Below are 23,082 nucleotides of genomic sequence, written 5' to 3' on the forward strand. Positions count from 1 at the left end.
AAAGACCGGAGGGGACATTTCAACTTAACGAATTCACGAATTCCCGATTTCATCTTCACGAATTTACAATTTCAACTTCATGAATTTACGATTTCAACTCCACAAATTCACGATTTCAGCTTCATGAATTCCCGATTTCAACTTCATAAACTCACAATTCATGAAAGGAAACCGTGAATTTGTTAATTCCGTATGTTCAAAACGGGAATTCAGGAAGTTAAAATTGTGAATATTGGGAATTCATTAAGTTGAAATGGCCCTACCGGTGTTTCGTTGTAATAGCTTGGCATCTACTATTTAATGAAAATTTATTTGAGTCATCGAATATACTAATTTCATAACGAAAGATACCAATCCCTGAAATTTGCCCTCAACTTATAATAACGTCACGTTTGTTATATAACCTAATAGAATACAGTATCCCATCCCCTCGGTACGTTTACGTAAAGAAGGCACAGGGCATCGGCGGAAAATTTTGAGCTTGCCTAAATTTTTTACGAAGGACAAGATGACGTGTTAAGATCGGAGCGTTGTTTTTGAACATATAAAACGAAGAATTATCAATCGGAACCGGAACCAATTTATTTTTACATATTTATCAAAATAACATGTTTACGTGATATACACATAGTTTTTATAATAGCCATAGTACATATAACCGTTCTATCAATTCTACAAGCAAACCATTTTGGATAATCCTTGTGTGATGCCTGTCTAGATGTTTTGTATCGAGACCCCAGCATAAAAATCAAAATGATGGCAAAAATCCAAAAATGGCCGCCAAATACCCTTCAATAAATTTACAATATTTTACAAAATAATACAATATCTAGAGTTATATACATTTGTATTATTATTATGTGTTTCAAACAAATCTTTGAAGAGTTGCACATAATATTTGGCATAAGATATTGTGGTAAATATGGCCGCCAGTATACTGACTTTTATTGTTTTGCATTTAATGACTCATAATTCACCCTTTCTTTTAAGACTTTTTGGACTTCACCTTATAACTCTGAATAACAACGAGTTAAAAGTCTGTTATAATAGTAACTTAAATAACTGATCAAATAAGGACAACAATATTATTGTTACAGTGACCACTGAAGACTTCTTTCAATAATTTCAAATTTCACAACAATATCAAAATAACAAATTTCTATTATAAATATCAATTTAATGACATATTTTCAGTGTTAACGTCAGGTTCTCAGTTGATACGTATACTCAACAGAATAATTGTAACATTTTATGTTCATTGAATAATAATGTTTGAAATGCCGTAGCTTGTAACAGCAGCTGTTGCATTTGGCCATCGATACGCTCAGCTGTAGCACATTTACATCTTACGTGGAAGCCCTTTTCCTAACCACAGCTACATGTACACTTGAACAGTCCCGTACATGATTTTGCTCTTGACACAGAGGCTGTCATGGAATCATTGGATGAGCTTTTTCTGTTTTGACCAGGTTTTGTAACCAGTGTATGTAATTGCTTGTATCGCCAAATTCAACACACAACTGATCAACTTCACAGAGATTTTAAAAATAAATAGAAATTCAAGTAACATGCCTCCAAATGAGCTTAACTATTTTCAAGAAAATCAAAACCATATGTTTAAGATGTTAGAATGGTTAACCTATTTACAATTTTAGAAATAAATTGAATGTTATATACAATACGTACATGATTTTACAGTTTTATCATAATAATGCTGTATTTGCACATTTTGACCTTTTGTGGTAATAATAGATTTTAAGTATTGTTTGCATGAATAAATTTCTTTTTTGTTCAATTAACAATATTTAACTTGTTCATACATTTTTCAAATAGTCAGCATTAATCTGGAGGCATGCTGCTTCAAAGCTTACTTATATTAAGCTGGATAATGATATTGTATTACTTTATAATTGTTTTTGTGGCTTAAACGGCACATTGACACAGAACTAGACATACAGTACATAAATAATAATATATGCGTTCACTTAAGACCGTGGAACCTAAAAAAGGGTTAAATTTTAGAATACAGGGTAGTCGATTGATGTTTTGGAAGGAATTAGGTCAAAAAGTTGTGAACGTTAATTTTCTCGGTAATATATATCCTGAACTTGTGCAAGATCATGGCGTTCAAGGAAGAAATGTTAAAACAATGAAAAACTCATTGCAACATATACATAAATGAGCACAATAGCCTGTTAAAAGATGAGAATGTGTAACTCTAGCGTGTCCCATTCAACATCTCAGAAGAACGACCTGATCATGACCGTTTACAAGAGATAGGGATGGCGACAAATTAGGGAAGGGTATTATATAATGAAGTCTGTTTAATATGGTTTTGTTACAATTTGCTTTCCATTCAGATCATATAAATTTGCGTATTGAAGGTTAAAAGTCACTATTTGGTACCAATAAAGGTTGAGTATTTAAGGATTATTTAGCCAGAGCAACTACTTTTTATTTCGTTGCACTCCTTCGTGTCCTGGGATCATTAACTGACATGAAACACAACACTTTATCATATTATCATCGAATTTTCCATTTTTTTATTGATATTAAATAGAACGGAGTGTTAATCCGAAAAAAATATAAATTATTATGCTGTTAATTGTTTGACAATGCTAAATTAATAGCTTTTGTTTCAGCAGTTAATATAGATACATTATTAGGGAGTCTCATTCGCGATGTAAAATGATTTTCAAAGACGGCTGCACCAACTTTGCAATCATCTTTGAGATCGTCTGTGTGAATATGAATAAAATTTACATGATCTTCTTTGGATTTTGACAAATGTTCTGAATTTAAGTCCATGGCGAAACATTTTCTTCAACATTTTGAAGAATATATTTTGGGTCCATTTTAAGTTTTTCTAAACTATATTTTACAGCAAGAGACTACCTTCCTTTAGTTTGTTTAAAATAGTGTCGTTGTAATTTGGTTTAAATCTAACTTTTCTAGTTGTGCTTTTACAATTCGATGGCACTCTTGTTGCAAATTGAATAGAAAGTTTTTTTCTCAGAAATTGAATCACGTCTTACTTTAAAGATTCCATCGGCAAGAAAGCTAGAAAAAAAGATTTGAAGTCTACTATTTAAACCTGCATCCTTTTTTCTTTAAGAATACAATATTTCCATGATGTACCATAATGTTTGACAAGATAAAAAAACTGAACCTAGTGCTGTTTATTTATAAAAACTTCTCTAATGAAATATTCGTGGTGACATAATGATTGTTTGTACTATGTTGTTCATGGAAAGCTAGTAATTATTCCTTAAAAACCAGGGGTTTATTTACCATTCTATCAAATGTTTTGCATAAGCAGCTTGTAAGTGAAATTGGACTGTATTTTGCAGGGTCAGTGTTATATCCCTTTTAGGTTTTGGAATTGGGATAACCACAGCTCCCTTTGAACTATTAGGAAATTCGTCATATACCCAAATGTTGTTAAATATTTTAAGAAGAAATTCAAGAGACTGATGTGGAAGCTGTTTAAGAAATCGACAGTAATTGTCATCTGGACCTGTTGCTTTATCTTTCGCTTTCTTGATCAAATCAATTAAATCTTTGATAGAAAAGAGATAATTGTGAACTTTGTCATTTGCTCAAGTCAAAATTATTTGTTCATCTGGAACTTAAGAAACTCATTTGAGCATTTGTTTTTGAAGAAGATGTGTTTTGTTGTTGTTTTGCAAATATTTTTGCCAATGCTTCTTTAATTGCTTTTTGGTTGTTTTTTTGCATATTGACCATTATTAGATTATTAGATTAATTTTACATTGAACAGTGGGATTTCTTTAATTTACCTCTTATCTGTCAACTGCATGCCATACTTTCCATATAGGGATATTTGCAGCTTTATCTGAAACATATGACTTACATGACTTGCGCTTAGACTATAATTTGATCTACTAGCATTGGCTCTGAATATTCCACAATTTTTAATGTTTTTTTGTTTTGTGGATAATGCTCGGATTTTGAAAGAGAAGCTTTCTATTTACTTACGTCTTTCTTATATTCATCATTGAACCATGGTTTCTTTGATTTGCAATACGTACTTATTTTCGTACATTGTATAATGTTGAAGAAAAGATATCAGCTATTTGATCAGATCTTAAATCAAAATCGGTCTGATTTTTTCCGGCCAGTCCGGTCTGATTTCAGTTTGACCTCCTGTAAAATTTACAAGGAAAACTGAATATAAGACGAGCATTCATTTGTGATTTTTAAAATTACAAATGAAATCTGTGAATCTCATTTGCCATTCTAAAAGAAAATGTAAAGGGCATTTCTTGTCTTTCTTAGAAGACTAAAGTGTAAAGGATAGTTCTTGACATTATGAAATAAAATGTAAATACAGTTTTAAAATAAACAAGACATGATAGTTCTTTAACTTTCTTGATTAATTGGCCATATATTTAAGTCCTGTTTAACAAAACATCTAATTACATTTTCTTGCGAACAGTTTATTTTACATAAGAACTTACAGAGTTTATTTTACACAAGATAACGAGAATAATATCAGAACTTATCAGGTACCCTTAGTTCATAATATTCAATAAGTGCCTGATATAGTATTTGATTATTCTTGTGTTCAATTGATATAATGTTTATAATTTTTCATACTTTTGCATTTTAGTGTTAGAAATCGAGTTAACTAACCAATGCACGGCAGGTTTGTTTAGAAACACTAAATCTTAAAGTGTTCCCTTTTTCAAGATTAATAACCCTACAAGAAATTATTATGTCGTTGTTATTTAAGCTATGCTAACATTTAATATGACTTTGTTTGGAAAACTAAGAACTAGTTTTTTTGTTATTTTTAAAGATACTTCTTGTTTTAAATCAGACTACAGTAAGAAATCAACAAAATATCAAATTGCATTCGATCAACTTTAGATAATGATGTCACATGTACAAATGAAAAGGGATATGATATATGTTTTTGTGTGTGTTTTATTCTAATTAAAAAGCCAAGATATAGCAAACTTTTGTAAAATGGCAAAATATACCATAAACAAGTTTACTATTTATGTTGTTTGATATAATTGAATGCTCATTTGTAGCACCAGTGCAGGTAAAACTTTATTTATGGTTATAAATTCGAGTTTTTATACATTTTTTAACTAAAGAATGGCTTTCAATTTCTTATTGAATTTTTTTGTCAACATAGATACGAGTATGTGAATATTTAATAAAATCCAACCGCCATCTTGGCGGTCATCATGAATTTTGGGAATCATATTGATTTTGAGCTTGGGAACTTAATTAAATATGATGGATAAGATATCTGACTTTTTACAATCAAAGTGTTTTACTTGTAGATTTAACTGAAAAATTCTTGTATTTTACCCTCGCATGGACACTTACTAAAGACGGCGAAAAATCACAAGCAGAAGAACGTCAGCCGACAAAGGACAATCATATTCTTTCGGACATATAAGACGTAATAACTTAGTGACGAATCTTATCAATGAATAAATTGTTTTTGCTAGCGGTTCAAAACTGATTAAATAACTTTAAACCAGTATGCTGATAAGATAACTTTGAAACGTCAGGAAAACATTTTATGACAACACATTATAAGTCACCTAAACCGGACCTTCGATATAAGTTTTCAGCCGTTTTGTGATAGGCGGATTAGTATGGAATGTCTAACTTTACTCAGATAGGACATACTTATCATGATCTTTGACTTGTCAAAGTTATAATGAAGAACAAACTAAGGTGTATTTTAATTATAGTTTCTGAATATATGAATAGTACGTGAATAGTCATGAACATATGTGATAGTTTTTATAGCTCACCTAAGGACAATGTCCTCAAGGTGAGTTTTTGTGATGGCCCATTGTCCGTTTTCCATCGTCCGTCCGTCCGTCCGTGTATCAAAACTTTCTTTATCAACTTTTTCTCCTAAACCACTTGGCCAAATTTGTTGAAACTGTACAGGGATGTTCAAGGCATAAGGTTCTACCAAAGTTGTTCAAATAATTAAATTCCATAAAGAACTCTGGTTGTTATGGCAACCAAAAGATTTTTTTACAAAATCTTAAAAATCTTCTTGTAAATAACCGGAAGAGCTAGAGCTTAGAAATTTGGCAAGAAACATTTTCTAGTTCATGTTTACAATGTTTGTTAAAATAATGTCGTCCAAGTTTGTTCAAATAAAAAGTCTAAGGGTCAAAATTGGCCCCGCTCCAGGGGTCCTTGATTTTCTTTACATGTATATATTAAAAATTTAAAAATCTTCTTGAGAAAATCCAAAAGAGGTAGAGCTTACACATTTGTCATGAAATATCTTTTATTGTATGCCTAACAAGTTTGTTCACTGAAATGCCCTAGGGTCAAAATTGGACGGGCCCCAATGGTCATTGGCATTCCTTTTATGTATATAGTAAAAACTAAAAAAAAACTTCTTCTGAAAATCCAAAAAAGGTAGAGCTTTGATATTTAGTATTAAACATTTTCTAGTGGATGTCTACCAAGTTTGTTAAAATAAAATGCCTAGAGTGAAAATTGGCCCCGCTCGTCAGAAAATTTAGTTTCTTTATATGAATATAGTGAAAATTAAAAAAAAAAGCTTCTTGTATTAATCCAAAAGAGGAAGAGCTTAGATATTTAGCATGAAACATGTTCTAGTTGATGTCTATCACGTTTGGCCAAACAAATTCCGTAGTTTGGCATAAACATGATTTAGTCGATGTCTACCAAGTTTGTTCAAATAAAAGCCCTAGGGTTAAATTTGGCCGGGCCCCAGGGCCCAGGGGTCATTGATTTTCCTTATATTTATATAGTTAATATTTTAAATATCTTCTTTAGAAAATCCAAAAGCCCTATAGATAAAAATGGTATTCCGTACAGTCAAGGGAAACGTTATCGCCGTATCTTTTCTGACGATAATGTTGTCAACGATTCTTTACAGAATTTACGGACATACTTCAAAGAACGAAATTGTCCTATCAATGTTATTTTTAATGCACAGGATTAGGCCATGTGCAGCAATAACAAAACAAGTGAAGACGGTGTTATTCCCTTTGTTGTTGAGGAGAACCCAACTTTACATAATATTGGTAATATCATTAAAAGATATTGAGATTTACTCTAACTTTCAAGTAAATGTTCAGTCCAAAAGCTACATAAAGGTAAACCTTTGGTTGCATTTAAAGAATTAACGAATCTAAAAGACAATCTTGTTAATTCTAATGTAAAATCTAATAACAAAAATGCGAAATGTTCATCTAGATGTGATAGAAGCAGATGTACACATTGCAGCTCCATTATTGAAAGTCAATAAATTTAGTAGTACTAATGTTCCTGGTAAGATTTATCATGTAAATTATAACACTGATTGTTAAACGCATGAATAGCCATAGGTATGATATCAACAATTTTTCAATTCCCTTATTTTCTTCCAATGTCGCTACACACTAAAACCAATCATTGTATTAAGGAATTTAAGTTTATGCCTATAGAGATTGTCTCCGATGATATTGAACACTTATTACAAGAATAATACTGGATTCATAAACTTAACACATTATCTCTTATGGTACGAATGCAAAAGTTTTGTATAAAATATAACTTTGTCATCTTTCAAGCATATTATTGAGCCGGTATACATATACATGTAGTATGTTTTTCTCATATTAACAAGGTTTTTTGTATTATTATTGATTATGAGATTTTTTTTTGCATCACATGTGCAGATCTATATTATATGTGTAATTTATTGTATATTGCTGTATTTATGTTCATGAAAGATTCTGTATTTATTTGACAAAGTTTTTTTAATTCCGCGTTCTGTTTAGCATATAGTTAAACGGACGTTGCGTCATTTGTCATTTGTTATTTTCTGAAGAAGACTAAACGTCAAAAGCTTAAAAAAGCGTTTGTTTTTATTTGACTTATTATATATTTGCCTTAAAACAAACACTTAAGCTCAATTAAATAATTGTTTAAGCTACGGGCACTCTTGTGTAACAACACTTTAGTTGAAATTGGTTGTAAACAACCCTTCAGGCTGTCGTACTCCGTTGAATGATTGTTTTTTTTATGTAAAGTCTGACTGCGACTCAAACTGTTAGAATATAAACAATTTGATACAGAGGCCCGTCAGAAATGCCTCAAAGTGGCTTGTGAAATTCAACCCTAAGAAAACAGAATTCCTTATCATTTCTCGTGAACCAAACCTCCAACTTCATTCTCGATTATTTGAGTTTGATGAACAATATTTAAATTCAGGAGGTGAGGTATCTAGCTACAAACATTTAGGTCTTATTCTTACAAACAATTTGAGATGGAACACTAGAGCCTTTAATGAACTTCTAGTCTCTCTTAGAAATGCATTAACAATGTCGAGTCTGAAGAAAGAATTTTTTATGCAATCACATAAGCTACACCCCCGCCATTTTAACTTGTTAATTCTTGACTTTTTGCTTGGCGGTGTCGTTGGCCGAAAATCGAAAAGGCTACAATCAGCCCCCATACAGAGCTGAGGAGGGATTGAATACTTAAATGAGTACTAAAATGTATTCACAATTGACAGGTCATTAAAATATGACTATATTTAATATTAATATAGTATTTTGAACTTCATCGGATACATTCTTCTTGCGCTCAGCATACGAGATAAGGTATCAAACAATATTTTAGTGTACCTTATGTATCTACTTTAAGCAAAACTTCATCACCCATTATATGTTTAGAGCAATTTTATTGTCTTTGTATGCTATTTTTATTTGTCATGATATTCTAAGTGGAGGAGTGACATCCTTAGTGACTTTAAATATCTTAATGTTCATAAAATGGTAACAATGACATGTATATATTACAGTGAAATCATCTACATTTTAGACAAAACATTGAAGAGAAATGGAAAATATTGACAGACAAAAGAAGAAACTCCGCATTGGATTGGTATGAAAATACTTTATTTCATAATTGTAAATGGTTGGTCAAAGTACGTCCCATTTTACTAAAATGAACAAAAAATATTACTGTTTCAAATGTCACGTCTATACCTGTAGAATTGTTATCCAATCTTTTCATGTAAATGTGGATTTCTTGACAAAATTCGACGTTAATGGACTTCATGGGCCTATTTGACAAACCAAACAGGTTATTAATGTCTTTCTAACTTATTTATTAGGTATCATGAGCTTATGCTTACAAATAGTTTTTTAAATAGAGTAACCATTTAAATATGAACTTTTTAATACATGTAGTTTAAAATAAAGTTTTCTTTTTCAAAGTAACGAGTTCCGAAAATCTTTCACAAATATTCTATTACGCCATTTACTACTTGTTTAAGCTATTATTCATTAAAATGTATCGTTCTCGATGATGGCTTCAGAACTTAATGGTACATATTTATAATGGTTGAACTTAAAATAGAACAATTGTAATACAATTGTTGGGTTTCTGAAAGATCGCAATTGTGCCCGTCATTGATTATTTAATTAAATTTCATTGGTATGATCAGGTTTTACTCCTATATATCAAATTATGTTTAATATACTATTTTATAACCTGATATTAATAATCTGTTTCCATGGTAATATGGTACTCTCTTGTCAAGTTAACTTGTGTCAATAGTTTGTTATTAACTAAGCATGTAACAGTATACATCAATAATTACATGAAATAGAACTAACGCTTTTTTTAATTCCATGCCCTGGTGATCTCGATGCAAATTATTTGTAATCAATAAAGTATTTAGAGTAATGAATGGGGTTTTCTCTAATTTGTAGACTTTATAATTACGTGAAACAAAAATATTGTCCTCTGTATGCGATGTTTTCTTTTTTCTGGCTTGTTGAGAAAGAGTCGTCGGACCTGTTCTCTACCAGATTTTAATAATATATAAAACGGTTTTAAAACAAAAAAAAAATCGAAGGAAAAAATAGGTTCGTATACATATACTGACCTTTCAAACTTATCATAAACACAAGCTGATTTATTGATACTTCAGACCTGTCAATATTGTTTCCTTTTCTTTCGTTTTAGTAAGGTATTTTTTGTTATGACAGCTATCGTCTGCAAACGAAACAATATTCTGTCAAATAATGATCACTTGTGTATGACGTTATAGACTGGCTTGATTTTCGGAAAAGTTTCATCCTAACGGCATGTTTTAGAACAAGCAGGTAGTTGGACTATCTCACCTATTTCGAGTACGCTTAAATCATTTTTATCGCCGTTCCTGGACAGCGATATATACAATTGACCAGATTTGAACAGTTCTACCTGTACATCGCCTGCCTTTAGCCAATCAAAGCGAATAATTCAATATCACATGATAAGAAAATGGACGTCAAAAAACTTCAATGAGGGATGCTTAAATGGACTCGCCCAACCGCCCGCCATGTTTGTCGGGTTACTTATTTGTACAACTGAAAAATTCAATTATCAATTTACGAAGGCAGTACCAGTCTTTAGTCTCTTGAAAGATAAACACAGCAAATTGCAATATTTTTTGCTACATGCCATTTCTGATAGGATAATGTAGTCTTAATAACAGTACATTTTGTTTTCTTTAATAACAGTACATTTTGTTTTCTTTCCTAAACTGGCACTTGAAGAAGAAAACTTCAAAAATGCTTTTGCCCGGGCGAGTTTAAACTATCATGACACATATAATATTGCAGGTCAGTTATAATCCGTTTCTATGGTGGCTGATTTGTGTTATTCGTGTTTTCACCCTGCGACCACTCCAATTGGAAAGTTGAAAATTAAAAAGTTAAAAAAGTGGGGGCGCGGAGAGAAAACACGCTTTTAGCATATTCGCCGCGAAAGTTTTATTAATTAAACTTCGCCTCGCACTCTCGCTAATTATCGTGTTTTGGCTTCGCGCCCCGCCATTTTAACTTGTTAATTTTTCGACTTTTCGCTTGGCGGGGTCGCAGGGCAAAAACATGATAATTAGCGAGAGCGTCGGGCGAAGTTTAATTAATAAAACTTTCGCAGCTAATAAGCGTGAGGTACAAATCAGCCACCATACGTTTTAGAAAAATATCGCAAAGCAGTCGACGGAGTATAGAACATAATTCCATTCATAGAATGTTCACAGACATCACTTTTAATGTGTAGCAAGTAACTGTTGTTAATTACGTAAGAAGCTTATTATTTTGCCGATTAAAGATCTGATTAAGTAGCGTATGTAGTCTAACAAATTGTACTACGCGTTAAGTTATTGTGAAATTTTTCTTATGAGCAGTATCCCTAGATAATAAAAAAAACTCAGAATATAACTGATAAATGCTTATACTTGTTTTACTCTACCACGGCTGTATTTTTAGTCCTTCACTTTTAAAAATCAATGTCAAAATGGCCGCCATTGATTTTTTTAATGTTACATTAATTCTGCCAAAGACGAGATATAAACATATTAGTGTCGAGCTTCGTGCATAAGGATAGTATTTCAATTTCTTATATAGGTAACCCGACAAGAACATGGCGGTTGGCGTGCCGAGTAGACGCCCTGTGTAAGGACTTTTGTCTTCTATTTTGTAATCATGTGGTATCAAATTATCCATTTTGATTGACCTAGAGCAGGCTGTGTCCATGTAAAAATGGTAATGTCTTGTTAATTGTATATTTCGCCATCCTGTAACGACTATAACTTTGCGTAAATGTGTTATTTGAAAAGGTCGCGTCATGCACAAGAGCAAGGCAAGCATGGTTATGTTTACAGTTAAACTTCTATATCATAAATCATGATATAAAACGTGAAAAGATGTCCATAACTTTCTCCTTAATTGATGCCTTTTGAAATAATTTTGCATATTAAACTTATCGCATGACCGCCACAACCTTCCTTCGAAGATCGGCGTTCTCTAAATTTCAGTATTGGGAAACTTTGAGGGTGCTCTAAATGAGGTATCAGTATGTTTTTGGGTGCTCTTAATGAGGTATCAGTACACTTTTTCGCGCATGGCCAGTTTATTATTTTATTTCAAATAATAAAGTGAGTATACCTGAAAAAGAGCAAAACAAAACATTACACAGTTGACAGAATTTTTTTTAAAATATTTACAAATCATCTCGATCTTTTTTTCAAAACTTGAAAATGCAGTTATTATAAAGATGTTGACTCCAGTGCAAAGTAATCGCCATTTTCTGCATTCTGACCTCGAGGACAAATCAGAAATAATGATCAAATTACTCATATTTTTGCTTTAAACAATGCCTTCGTTTTACAGGAGATTCTGACCAGTAAGCCACTCGGTAAATCACTACACGTATGAAGATAATATTCTAGCGTAATTATTTAAAGATGGAAGTAGTGTTGCGAAAAAATCACTCTATTGTCGTAGGTTTAAAAAATACGCGTACAAGATATACCTCTGATTAATATACACCGGGATTCTTATCGACAACATTTCCTTGATTATATTTTGAAAATGAGCTGGAAAGATTATTAATATTTCGCATTTAGAAAAAATGCATCAACTCGTCAAATGGTTATTTATGTCCAGTCATCTAATGGGTGTATTTCTGTGGGTATTTCAAAAAATATTTATATATTTAAATAAAGCAAATATAACGAGAGAGCGTAAATCTCCAAGAAAAAAGTCGTGATGATCATGCGATAAAACAGTTACAGAATAAATACTCGGACTTCTCCGGCTGGTATCTGCGCATGGGGCGACAAAAGGGTCAATCATGGAAATTAATCTCGACGTTCCGTCTCGATTAATTTCATATGATTGACCCTTGTTGTCGCCCCATGCGCTGATACCAGCCGGTAAAGTCCTCGTTTATATTTTATAACTATTACATATGGCACACTGGGACAATGACTCACATGTAAATAGAGAAAAACAGAATCCCTAAAGAAAGCCGCCCAACACGGCAAAATTGTAAAATGTTGCAGGCTCGGTTTGATTGAGCCTGTTCATGGACGGTACTGGAAAGTGCAAGTTACCATCCACGCCCCCAAGCACCGGCTTAAGCAGAATACAACATTTAAACACAAACAAAATGGTGCAATTTTGAATTTAGAAACATCCACAGATGTGTGGAACCTTCAATGTGACACAGTAGTGTTATTCCATGAAAGCGACGTAAGGCCTCCAAGTAAAATAATGCGTGTGCCCTAAACGAAAAAACAATGAGCGGAACTGAATAAAACGGAATTTAGAAAGGGGATCAGAGGTTATGAAGCCTGCATACCACAGACAAGACATCAAAAGACAAATTTAAAAAGCAGGCAAGATATCCTAAGGGTGATTATACAGTATTCAAGTAGGAATACCGCAACCACCCAAGTTGAAAAAGTCCAAATACAAGAAACTAAAAATACCATCTTTAAAGTATATACAACAATAATGTCGTGCTGAACGATCTTCAAGGAACGTTAAACCCAGTTGATTATGTAGATCAAAGACCAAAATCATACTTTCACTCCGAACAAACTATTTCCTTAAAGTGCCTAAAAAGTCTGATTAACGATTCTTTCATTAATGGATGAATGGGATAAATATGCCTCTTTGTAAGACGACATGTAGCGGACAAAAGTTCCAAGGTCATACTTCAATGTCAAAAGACATGATATGAGAGTGCATTGGTGGTCATGTCGAGTTTATATATGTGTTCATCAGCGAGAGCTAAAAATAAATACGTGGTACTTTGAAACAATGTGTCTTAAGTCAGAAAAGAATTGTCGCATAAAGTAAGATTTAAGACATTAAAGGTTATATTTCATTTCATATATAAATATTTTGAAGGTCATGTCCTGGCATTCATTGGATGGATATTGGCGTAACTAGGCATACATTTGTGGCACATTGGGACTACTTGTAATGCTTAAACACTAGGATGACAGCTAGATAGGTCAAGATAGAAGATTGATGGTTGTGTCTATATCTTTGACATTTATTTATAGGTGCTTGAAATAAAAAATATATATTAATGCTTCTTAATGTTTCTAATTTTTGTAAGACTTATAACACTATTACAGTAACCATGCCTTCAATGTTAATAAAAGGTCATGGGTCCGAGCCGAGCTTCAGGGGCATTTCAAATGGCACGCCCTTGTTTATCTTTGTTTTACAAAATTGCCAGGATAGTGCAAAAATATTTGGTACACATTTTAGTCACTAAAATTACACTAAGAAATACCAAAGTAATTTAATCGAGTGATAGTTAAAAAAATAGGGGATAAAATAATTATATTGTGGCAAATAGCATTAAGAAATATGTTATATCATAATTATGGAATAAGAAACTATAAGATTTCTTGAAAGATAGCAAAGAACAAAATAAGTATGAAGAATTGTATATATCTTAGTCACTTGAATGATTGTAGAATAAGGCGCAGGGTCCTTGGCAAAGTGACATATAATGTACATGTTGATATTAACTAAGACAATGAACAAATACCATTGAATTAAGACAAAACGCAAAAAAATCTCGTATTTTCAGTCAAGTGTATAAGTTTCGACGGCATATAATTTATTATTATAATAAATGATTTTAGTAGCAAACAACCAAAATGCTGTATCAAATCATTATCAAGTAATAAAAAAAGTGTTAACAGCAGTGAATCGTAAATATATTAGCTACAGAATTGGTTTATTTTCTAGGTAGACCTCTGTATTATTCATTAACCGTAAGACAATGCAAGCTCGTATACTGTTTATGGTTCATGTTTACAAACTATTTTTAAGTAAAAGATAATAAACATTAAAACGTATTTGCCATTTATTATAGTTAATTTCAATTAATAAATAAGTAATATGTTTAAATCATGTATATAAATCTAAATTAAATGAAATCAAGCTGATTAATAAATACGGCACTTTATAAAGTAGCTACACCAATACAACAATAAAAATATTGGATAAACACATTTGCGGATGTTTCTTTATTCCAAATTTCACATTTCCCCCATTTAATGAATTCTGCTAAGGCCGGTGCTAGTGTGCTTTGACGGTAGCTTGCAATTTCTAGTACCGTCCATGTACAAGCACAATCAAACCGAGCCTACAACGTTTTCAGTTTCGCCGTTTTGGTCGTTTTCAGGGATTCTGTTTTTTTTTTCTATTTTAAACTCGGTCGTACAATAGATACTGCTGCAATGGCATGCGGGACCAGAAATATTGTCGCTGACCTGTGAAGATGAAAGGCAATTTTTGTGTCGCCTTGAAAAGCGGCGGCGGTGTCGGCGTCCCCATAAGCTTGTCCGGAGCATATCAGTCATTATAAATCTGATTGACTTCAAACTTGGTATGCATGCTTCATATAATGACCAAAAGTGCAGTGCACAAGAACCGGTACTCTGCACTTCTTTTTTTTTAGTTATTGCCCTTTGTTAATTTTCATACTTGAACATGGACTTGAAACTTTATAGGATGATAGATCTTATTGATAAGACAGACACTGCTGCTCTGCACTTCTAATTTTTTGAGTTATTGCCCTTTGTTAATTTTCATACTTTATTTTTGTCGGGGCCATTTCTCCTAATGTAATAAAGCTATGGACTTGAAACTTCATAGGATGATATATTACATTAAGAAGAAGTGCAGTGCACAAGAACTGGCCTGGTACTTGCATTTCTTATTTTTGAGTTATTGCCCTATGTTAATTTTCATACTTTATTTTTGTCAAGGCCATTTCTCCTAAAGTATAGAAGCTATGGACTTGAAACTTAATAGGTTGATGATAAATCTTATTAAGAAGAAGTGATGTGCACAAGAACCGGTACTCTGCATTTATTATTCTTAGCTCGACTATACGAAGTATATGGAGAGCTGTCCTACTCGCGTCGGCGTCCGCGTCCAGATTTCCGATTTAAGTTTTGGTCCCGTAAAATATTTTACATTATAACTTTGTCATTTCTTAAGGTATCAACTTCAAAAATCAAATATATGTTCCTTATCATCAACCACATCTGATGTCACAAGGTTCATAACTCAAGTGCCAATCTCCGCTTAAAAATAATATTTTTTACTGTTACTTCTTTTTATCTTAAGAGATAAACTTCATACTTCAAATATATGTTTCTTATCATTAACTTTATCTTATGTGATCAGGTTCATAACTCTAACACCAATATTTTTAGATTTATCTCCCCTTGAACTTAAAATTTTCCTGAAAAAAAACTATTTTATTTATTTATAAAGGGATCAACTTCATACTTTAAATATATGTACCTTGTCATCATCCACATCTTATGTGACAAGGTTCATAACGGTAGCATCAATATTTTCAGATTAATCTCCCCTTGAACTTAGAATTTTCTTTAAAATCTATTATCTTTACTGTTTCTTCTTTATTTTTTTCATACTTCAAACATATGTACCTTATCATCATCCACATAATATTATTATATATTGCAAGAATTGTCTCCCAATAAACTTATTTTTTACAAGAAAAAATGTTATTTTTTACTATAACATTTTTAGTTTTAAAGGTATCTACAGTAGGGTGAACGTTTCATTTTACACGCAAAATGCACGCTCTGGAAAAAACACGCGTGCACGTTACACGCTATACGAACGAACGTTATACGCACGCTATACGAAACGAAATACGCAGACACACGCAAAACGATCTACGCTAAACAAATACGCTAAACGATATACGAACGCTAAAACGCACGCAAAATGAAAACGTTTTTAAACCTTTATTTAAATATCGTAATCATATTAAGTTTTTTTACAACTTTAGCTGCGTGTAGATCGTTTCGCGATTAATTTTGATTAAATGATAGCTAGAAACGTATTTTAAACGAGTTTATGTTAGAGCTGAAATGCACTCAACCTAGCACCAAAATTAATTTTTGTCACAGCCTCAACAAATGATTTTTAAAAATATAGGCTATCATGCGCTAATATCGAAAGTAAAATGATTTTATGCGCAATCGAATAAAGAACTGTCCCTTGCATTCACTACGTAACCTCTGCGTAATAGTCCAACATGGCCGACATGGAAGTGTGCATTGCAAATTATCATAAATATACAGTGCTAACAATTAAATTCAGATGGATTTATGAGGCAAATCTAAATATTAAGTGAGGCTGCATTATAAACAATCGAACATTAAAATCTTGAGTGTAAAATAAAGGAATTAACTATTTTGACAGAAGTCAGGTAAGGGACCACCAAAACCGGACAACCACCAAACCCTGACTTCCCCGAAAATGCGTAATTTAGTTTTTTCTTTGTTCAGTTGTTGCCACTCACTTTTTTATCAACAATAAATGTTTTGTTTAATGTTTAACAATTGCATGTTTCTTCTAAAATTAAGTAAATAAATTTATTTCAAACTCCGTAAATGGAAATATTTTAATGTCTATTTCAAGAATGTTGACGTTGAAATCTTGGGGTCAAGAAAGCAATGCCTGACCTCATGTACCGGCTATAAACATTTGCAGAGTAAATAATAGAATATCCAAAACTTCAGCATTTGTTGCTGAAATATTGTACATCATGTTAGAAATCAAAAATCAAAACACCCAAGCTTTTATCTGAATTAAATCACGTCATGTACATATCTGTCCGGACACATTGTACTGTAGTGCAGACAATTTAGGTAATTTTGATACCCTCTTTGTCGAGCCTCAGATATAAGTGACAATGCAATCAGAAATGAACAAACTAGTTTGTTAGTTAGAAAAAAAACCTAACTGGACTTTGTCAAATCTGTTGGTCTCTAGGTTAAAAATTATGAAATCTGTACGGAAAAAGGTTCCAAAAGTGTCCGGTTGATGGTGTCCGACCAGTATATATAAATATTAAGAATGCACTTTTACTTGAAGCTGGGTCTGAAGCTGTAATCAAGAGGAAAAAATGTAGTAAATAAGTGAAACCAGTCAACCTCATGCACCTACATAAGTGCAAGATGGGGAAGAGTCAAGTGTGGGACTCCAAGAATTTGTAAATCACGTGTAAAATGTAAAGTTATTGGATTTACAAAGACAGCGCGACAGAAAATATTTTTTCATTTCACTTAAAATTGAAATTTATTGACATGCGCTTAATATGTATTAATATGCTATATTATTACTTAGCAACATAAAATGCCTAGTACCTTCCTTTTTATGTTAATGTCACAACTTTGAAAAATATGCTGCCTTACCGAGACTTGCACCCCGGACCCTCGGAAACTATTCTGCAGCTCAACCAACTGAACTATCAGGCTGCTTACACATCACCTCCCTAAATAGTGGACATTTTGGAACCATAACCTATATCTCTGCTTTATTGAAATGCGTCCTTGACTAGGTACAATGTGAATAGGACTTTTATACCATCGTTTTATACTATCACAGTCCCCTGTGGAATAGGTGATAGTATGAAACTCCAAGTAAATTTCACATTGTTGTTTTAAATGTTACAGAGGAGAACTCTATATAGTTTCTGATTACACTTAGTAGAGGAAAATACCCCTGTGGTATTATAATAATCTAAATGATTAAGGATATCCTAAAAAACTCACTGGTGAGAAGGCAATTAATTGAGGGCACCTGCCTAGGTCCACACAAGACTATGCAAACTCAACACCCCTCCCCCTTATTCAAAAGCTGTCAAATTTAGTACTGCTACAATGTCTTATAAAATATAAAATTACATTACTAGACAATAGTATTAGAATCTTACACTGGCTGCCGGTACAGACCTGAATATCTAGCTCGAGGGTGACTGTTTACGGCGGTAACGAGGCTCTGTCGGGTTTCCGCTAAACAGTTACCCGAGCGCTAGATATTCCCGTCTGTACCGACACCGGTGTTTGATTCTTTTTCTTGCATATTGCATATCAATTATTTTCAGAACAGAAATTACGAAAACTGATTTTCTCATTACGCACTTTTTTCTTATAGTAGCGTATGAACGTACAACTTCATTCATGACGGTTAAGTGACGTCATCTTAAGAACGCGATTCATTCATTAAAGGCGCGCGTCAATGACGTCATTTAAAGCACGCGACTTGTCTTACATGGGGGGTGTAAGACAGAGTTTTCTAGCACCGGTATAATCCTGTCTGAGATGCAAGAATATAAGAATCTTACACCGGTTGCCGGTACAGACCGGAATATCTAGCTCGAGGGTAACTGTTTACGGCGGTAACGAGGCTCTGCCGAGTTTCCGCTAAACAGTTACCCGAGAGCTAGATATTCCCGTCTGTACCGACAGCCGGTGTTTGATTCTTTTTCTTGCATATTAAATATCAATTATTTTCGGAACAGAAATTACGAAAACTGATATTCTCATTACGCACTTTTTTCTTATAGTAGCGTATGAACATACAAACTTCATTCATAACGGAAAAATGACGTCATACTAACGCGATTCATTCATAAAAGGCGCGCGTCAATGACGTCATTTAAAGCACGCGACTTGTCTTACATGGGGGGTGTAAGACAGAGTTTTCTAGCACCGGTGTAAACGGTAGATAATCCTGTCTGAGATGCACGAATTAAATATTCACAATATTCAGGGCTGGGAATCAAAACTGCGTCGTATCCTACAAATGTAAACAAACGCCGCGATCTTGGAACGAAAAACGTATGTTTTTGTTTATAACTCTTTTTGTTGGATATGAATGAAAAAGGGATATATGTATTAACACGCTGCACTATTTTCCGCTTCGTTCGGTATATGTTGCTTGCACAACTATTTTGTAAAACAAAAGTTATAGCGAACTTGCAATTCGAAGCGGAGCAAAATTTTTATGAAAATGTGTGGATACGACGAGTTCATATTGCTTTATTAATCGTTTTTTCCTTCAAAAAAATTATATACTCATTTCAGAGTTTACCATTAACTTCGAAATATAATTTTGCATCATTTACTAATTAAAAAGAGAATTTTATTTTCTAAGAAAATAATGATTTTTACAAAATGATACGACGCAGTTGAAAATAAAATAAGATACGACGCAGTTGTATTTTTGGCAGTCTTTTCAACAGGGATAATTTTGGCAATATATGTCTATTTTATGGAATAATCACTTGTGTATGGCGATATTCTCTTGCTTTTGATTATTTAGAATACATTGTGTCATGTCCAAATTTAACATTTAATTTGAAAGTTTACTTTGCGGAAACTACTTTACAATAATACATGAACATGTTACTTAATTTATCATATTTGTTTTAAATGATTTCTTAAATTTTCCTGTATGTTCAATATTATCCCTATTTTTTGGCAAAAAATATAAAAGTATATGAACCTGAGTTTATTTCGGCTAGCTACGCTCAAAGTAAACTGTGGTTCTGCGTGTTCTGGGTAATGACTGTTTTTTTAGGTATGTTTTCAACTTTTCACTCTACACATTAGCTGTACTGGGGGCGAAGACCTCAGGTGCGCCTTTGTGCATTTTTTTCAGGCAAAATGTTGCACCTGCAGAGAACCATCGGCATTTTGAAACTAGCTTGATAGGTTTCCACACGAAAGAATCAAAAGTCCCTGGTGGTTTTCGAATTCATAGCAGTTCAGTTCAAGTGATTTGAATTCAATAAACATAAACAGCTCGGCTTCGGTCGAACACCTGTCTGTTGTTTTTTTCAACAATTTGTTAACGTCAGCTGTAAAAGAAGCAGTTTTAGTTGTTTTTTTATTATCTTCTGGCGTGAAGTTTTAAGAATATTAATATTTGAATTAATTATAAAGACAATAACATTTAACTTTCTTACTAAAATGAAATATTTCATTAATCTATAAGATTATTTTTACTTTTATATTTTGGCGCGAATAGCAGAGAAATTGTCAATGTTAAAGTAGTCATTTTCTGAAAAACTTTGTTTAATTTTTCAGGCAATTCATTATCAAATAAAAAAACCCATTTAAGTTTGAAAGTATGTTTGGATTCCATGTCTCTAGTCTGTGGAAAATTCGACATATAATCTGACATATAATGAGAACTTCTTCAATTTTATTGAAACATCCTGTCGTGCATACATCTGTATCAAATATATCGGTGCAAAGCGTAAAATACCTTTGCAAAACGGACACCTTCTTTACAAAATAATTTATAGTTTTATCAATTCTAACTCGATTTAGAAAATTTAAAGTTTTTTTAATGGAGAAGAATGATACTTTAGTGCAAAAAATAGAAAATACATGCCGTTGACCTGTTCTCATCGGCGATAAAGAAATGCAATACGACAAAATCGGCGGTAAAGTTCCGCGGCGCGCTGAACGAACGGAACGCATACATGTACCCTACTTGTAAAAATATATCGTAGCATAACCATTTATAATATAATTTTAAAAACTTAATGTTCAGTTTCAAATAATAAAGCTCATCTGTTCTCATCGATTATTAACAAAATGAATACAATAAAATCGGCACGTAAAAGACATAATAACGGAATCGGCGGAAATTGTTGTTAATTATAAGTAACAAAGGTAGGCATGTTCTCTTCAGATAGCTAGAGACCTGTACAAAATTTGTAATTCTTTATTTTTTTTTTTCAAAAAAAAAAAAAAAAAAAAAAAAAAAAAAAAAAGGTCATTCCTGATTGATACAGAGTCCAGGAGAGGTGACCCTGGAATATTGAACTTTGTATCAAAATTCTGTAAATGAAAAAAGTAACCACCCCAATTTCAAACTCACGGAAGCTGAACCAATATGCAGCGCGCAATGAAAATACAACTGCGTCGTATCATATTTTATTTTCAACTGCGTCGTATCATTTCGTAAAAACCATTATTTTCTTGGAAAACAAACATCCTTTTTCAATGTAATTTTAGTTAATGATGCAAAATCATATTTTGAAGTTTGTGGGGAACTCTGATACGAGTATACAATTGATTTGAAGGACAAAAACGATAGATAAAGCAAATGAACTGCGTCGTATCCATACATTTTCACAAAAAATTTGCTCCGCTTCGAGTTGCAAGTTCGCTATAACTTTTGTTTTACAAAATAGTTATGCAAGCAACATATACCGAACGAAGCGGAAAATAGTGTAGCGTGTTAATACATATATCTGGTTTTCAGTCATTTCCAACAAAAAGAGTTATAATCAAAAACATACGTTTTTCGTTCCAAGATGGCGGCGTTTGTTTACATTTTGTATGATACGACGCAGTTTTGATTCCCTGCCCTGAATAATGGCGTAAGACATAATCGTTAATAAATGCAGACAAGAAAATAATTAGCTGGAAATACTTATTAATCACAGAGTAAGAAAAATATGCAGCCTGCCTGAGACTCGAAACAAAGACCCTCAGAATATCATGCCTCACCAGCACTACCGTATGAACCCAGAACCCTTTGAATACCATACTGCAGCTCTACCGCATAAACATTTTTCTCTTAATATGCGATCCGCGCTTATAATACATGAACATAGTCCCCCACTTTATTGAAATAACTCCTTAAATAATTGATGAACTGACATAGTGAGATGTCTGTTTATACAGTCTTGGCCCTATGTTGGTTCCCGAAAGTAACTGGGCAGCCTGACTGGGGCTCAAACCTGGGAGGCTTGCATGGACACTTTGAATACCATTCCATAGCTCTACCAACTGAGCTATAAGGTTTCTTCAATATCCCATTCCCTAATCATTGGACTGTTAATACTGTGACATCCCTGCCATATTGAACTCCACATTTTTTTCATGAGTATAGAGAATACGTTTTAGCTATATACCACCATGGCTCTACATTTTGCCCCGATATCAAACCCCGGACAATCAGAATACCATATGGGGGCTGTACTGACTAAGCTATCTCAGGCCATCTCACATTCCTACCCCCTCCACAATAAGTACAGAAAAAAAGACTTATTAGCTCAAATATACCTTTAAAACCCAAAATGGTAAGTTCAGAACTCCTGGATTAAAGATGAGAGTGCATCATAATTTTGTTAACCTATCTAGCTCCAGTGAACCAAGGGCATTCCCCAAAAATGAAAATAAAAATATCCCTAGAAATATGTCAATCTCCCTATATTAAGTTATTCAAATTAACACAGTAAATACTAGACAGCTCAATGAGCTCAAGCATGTTACATGCATGTTTTTAACAATTAATTCCATTTTGTCTCTAGTTTAATGGGAAGCAACTTGTTTGTCCTTATCTGTCTATCTCAGACAGACTATTCTAGCTGTTTATAAACAATTAGGTTATTGAC

General features: G+C 32.9%; 1 protein-coding gene across 2 annotated transcripts in view; it reads left to right on the top strand.

Annotated features, from left to right (window-relative positions):
• The window catches only part of LOC132728537 (uncharacterized), a 38,389-nt gene that overhangs the window by 723 nt on the left and 14,584 nt on the right, over window positions 1-23,082 (top strand). Inside the window, exon 2 of one of the 2 annotated variants that reach the window (XM_060714178.1) lies at window positions 8,848-8,910. In XM_060714178.1, the coding sequence (XP_060570161.1) occupies window positions 8,866-8,910 (45 nt within the window). In that variant the 5' untranslated portion in view covers window positions 8,848-8,865. Of the gene's footprint in view, window positions 1-8,827; window positions 8,911-23,082 lie in introns of both variants that reach the window. The other variant, XM_060714177.1, reaches the window with a different exon arrangement.

Source organism: Ruditapes philippinarum, unplaced genomic scaffold (genome assembly GCF_026571515.1).
Source record: "Ruditapes philippinarum isolate M1 unplaced genomic scaffold, ASM2657151v2 ctg811_1_1_1_1, whole genome shotgun sequence".
Taxonomy (NCBI): Eukaryota; Metazoa; Mollusca; class Bivalvia; order Venerida; family Veneridae; genus Ruditapes; species Ruditapes philippinarum.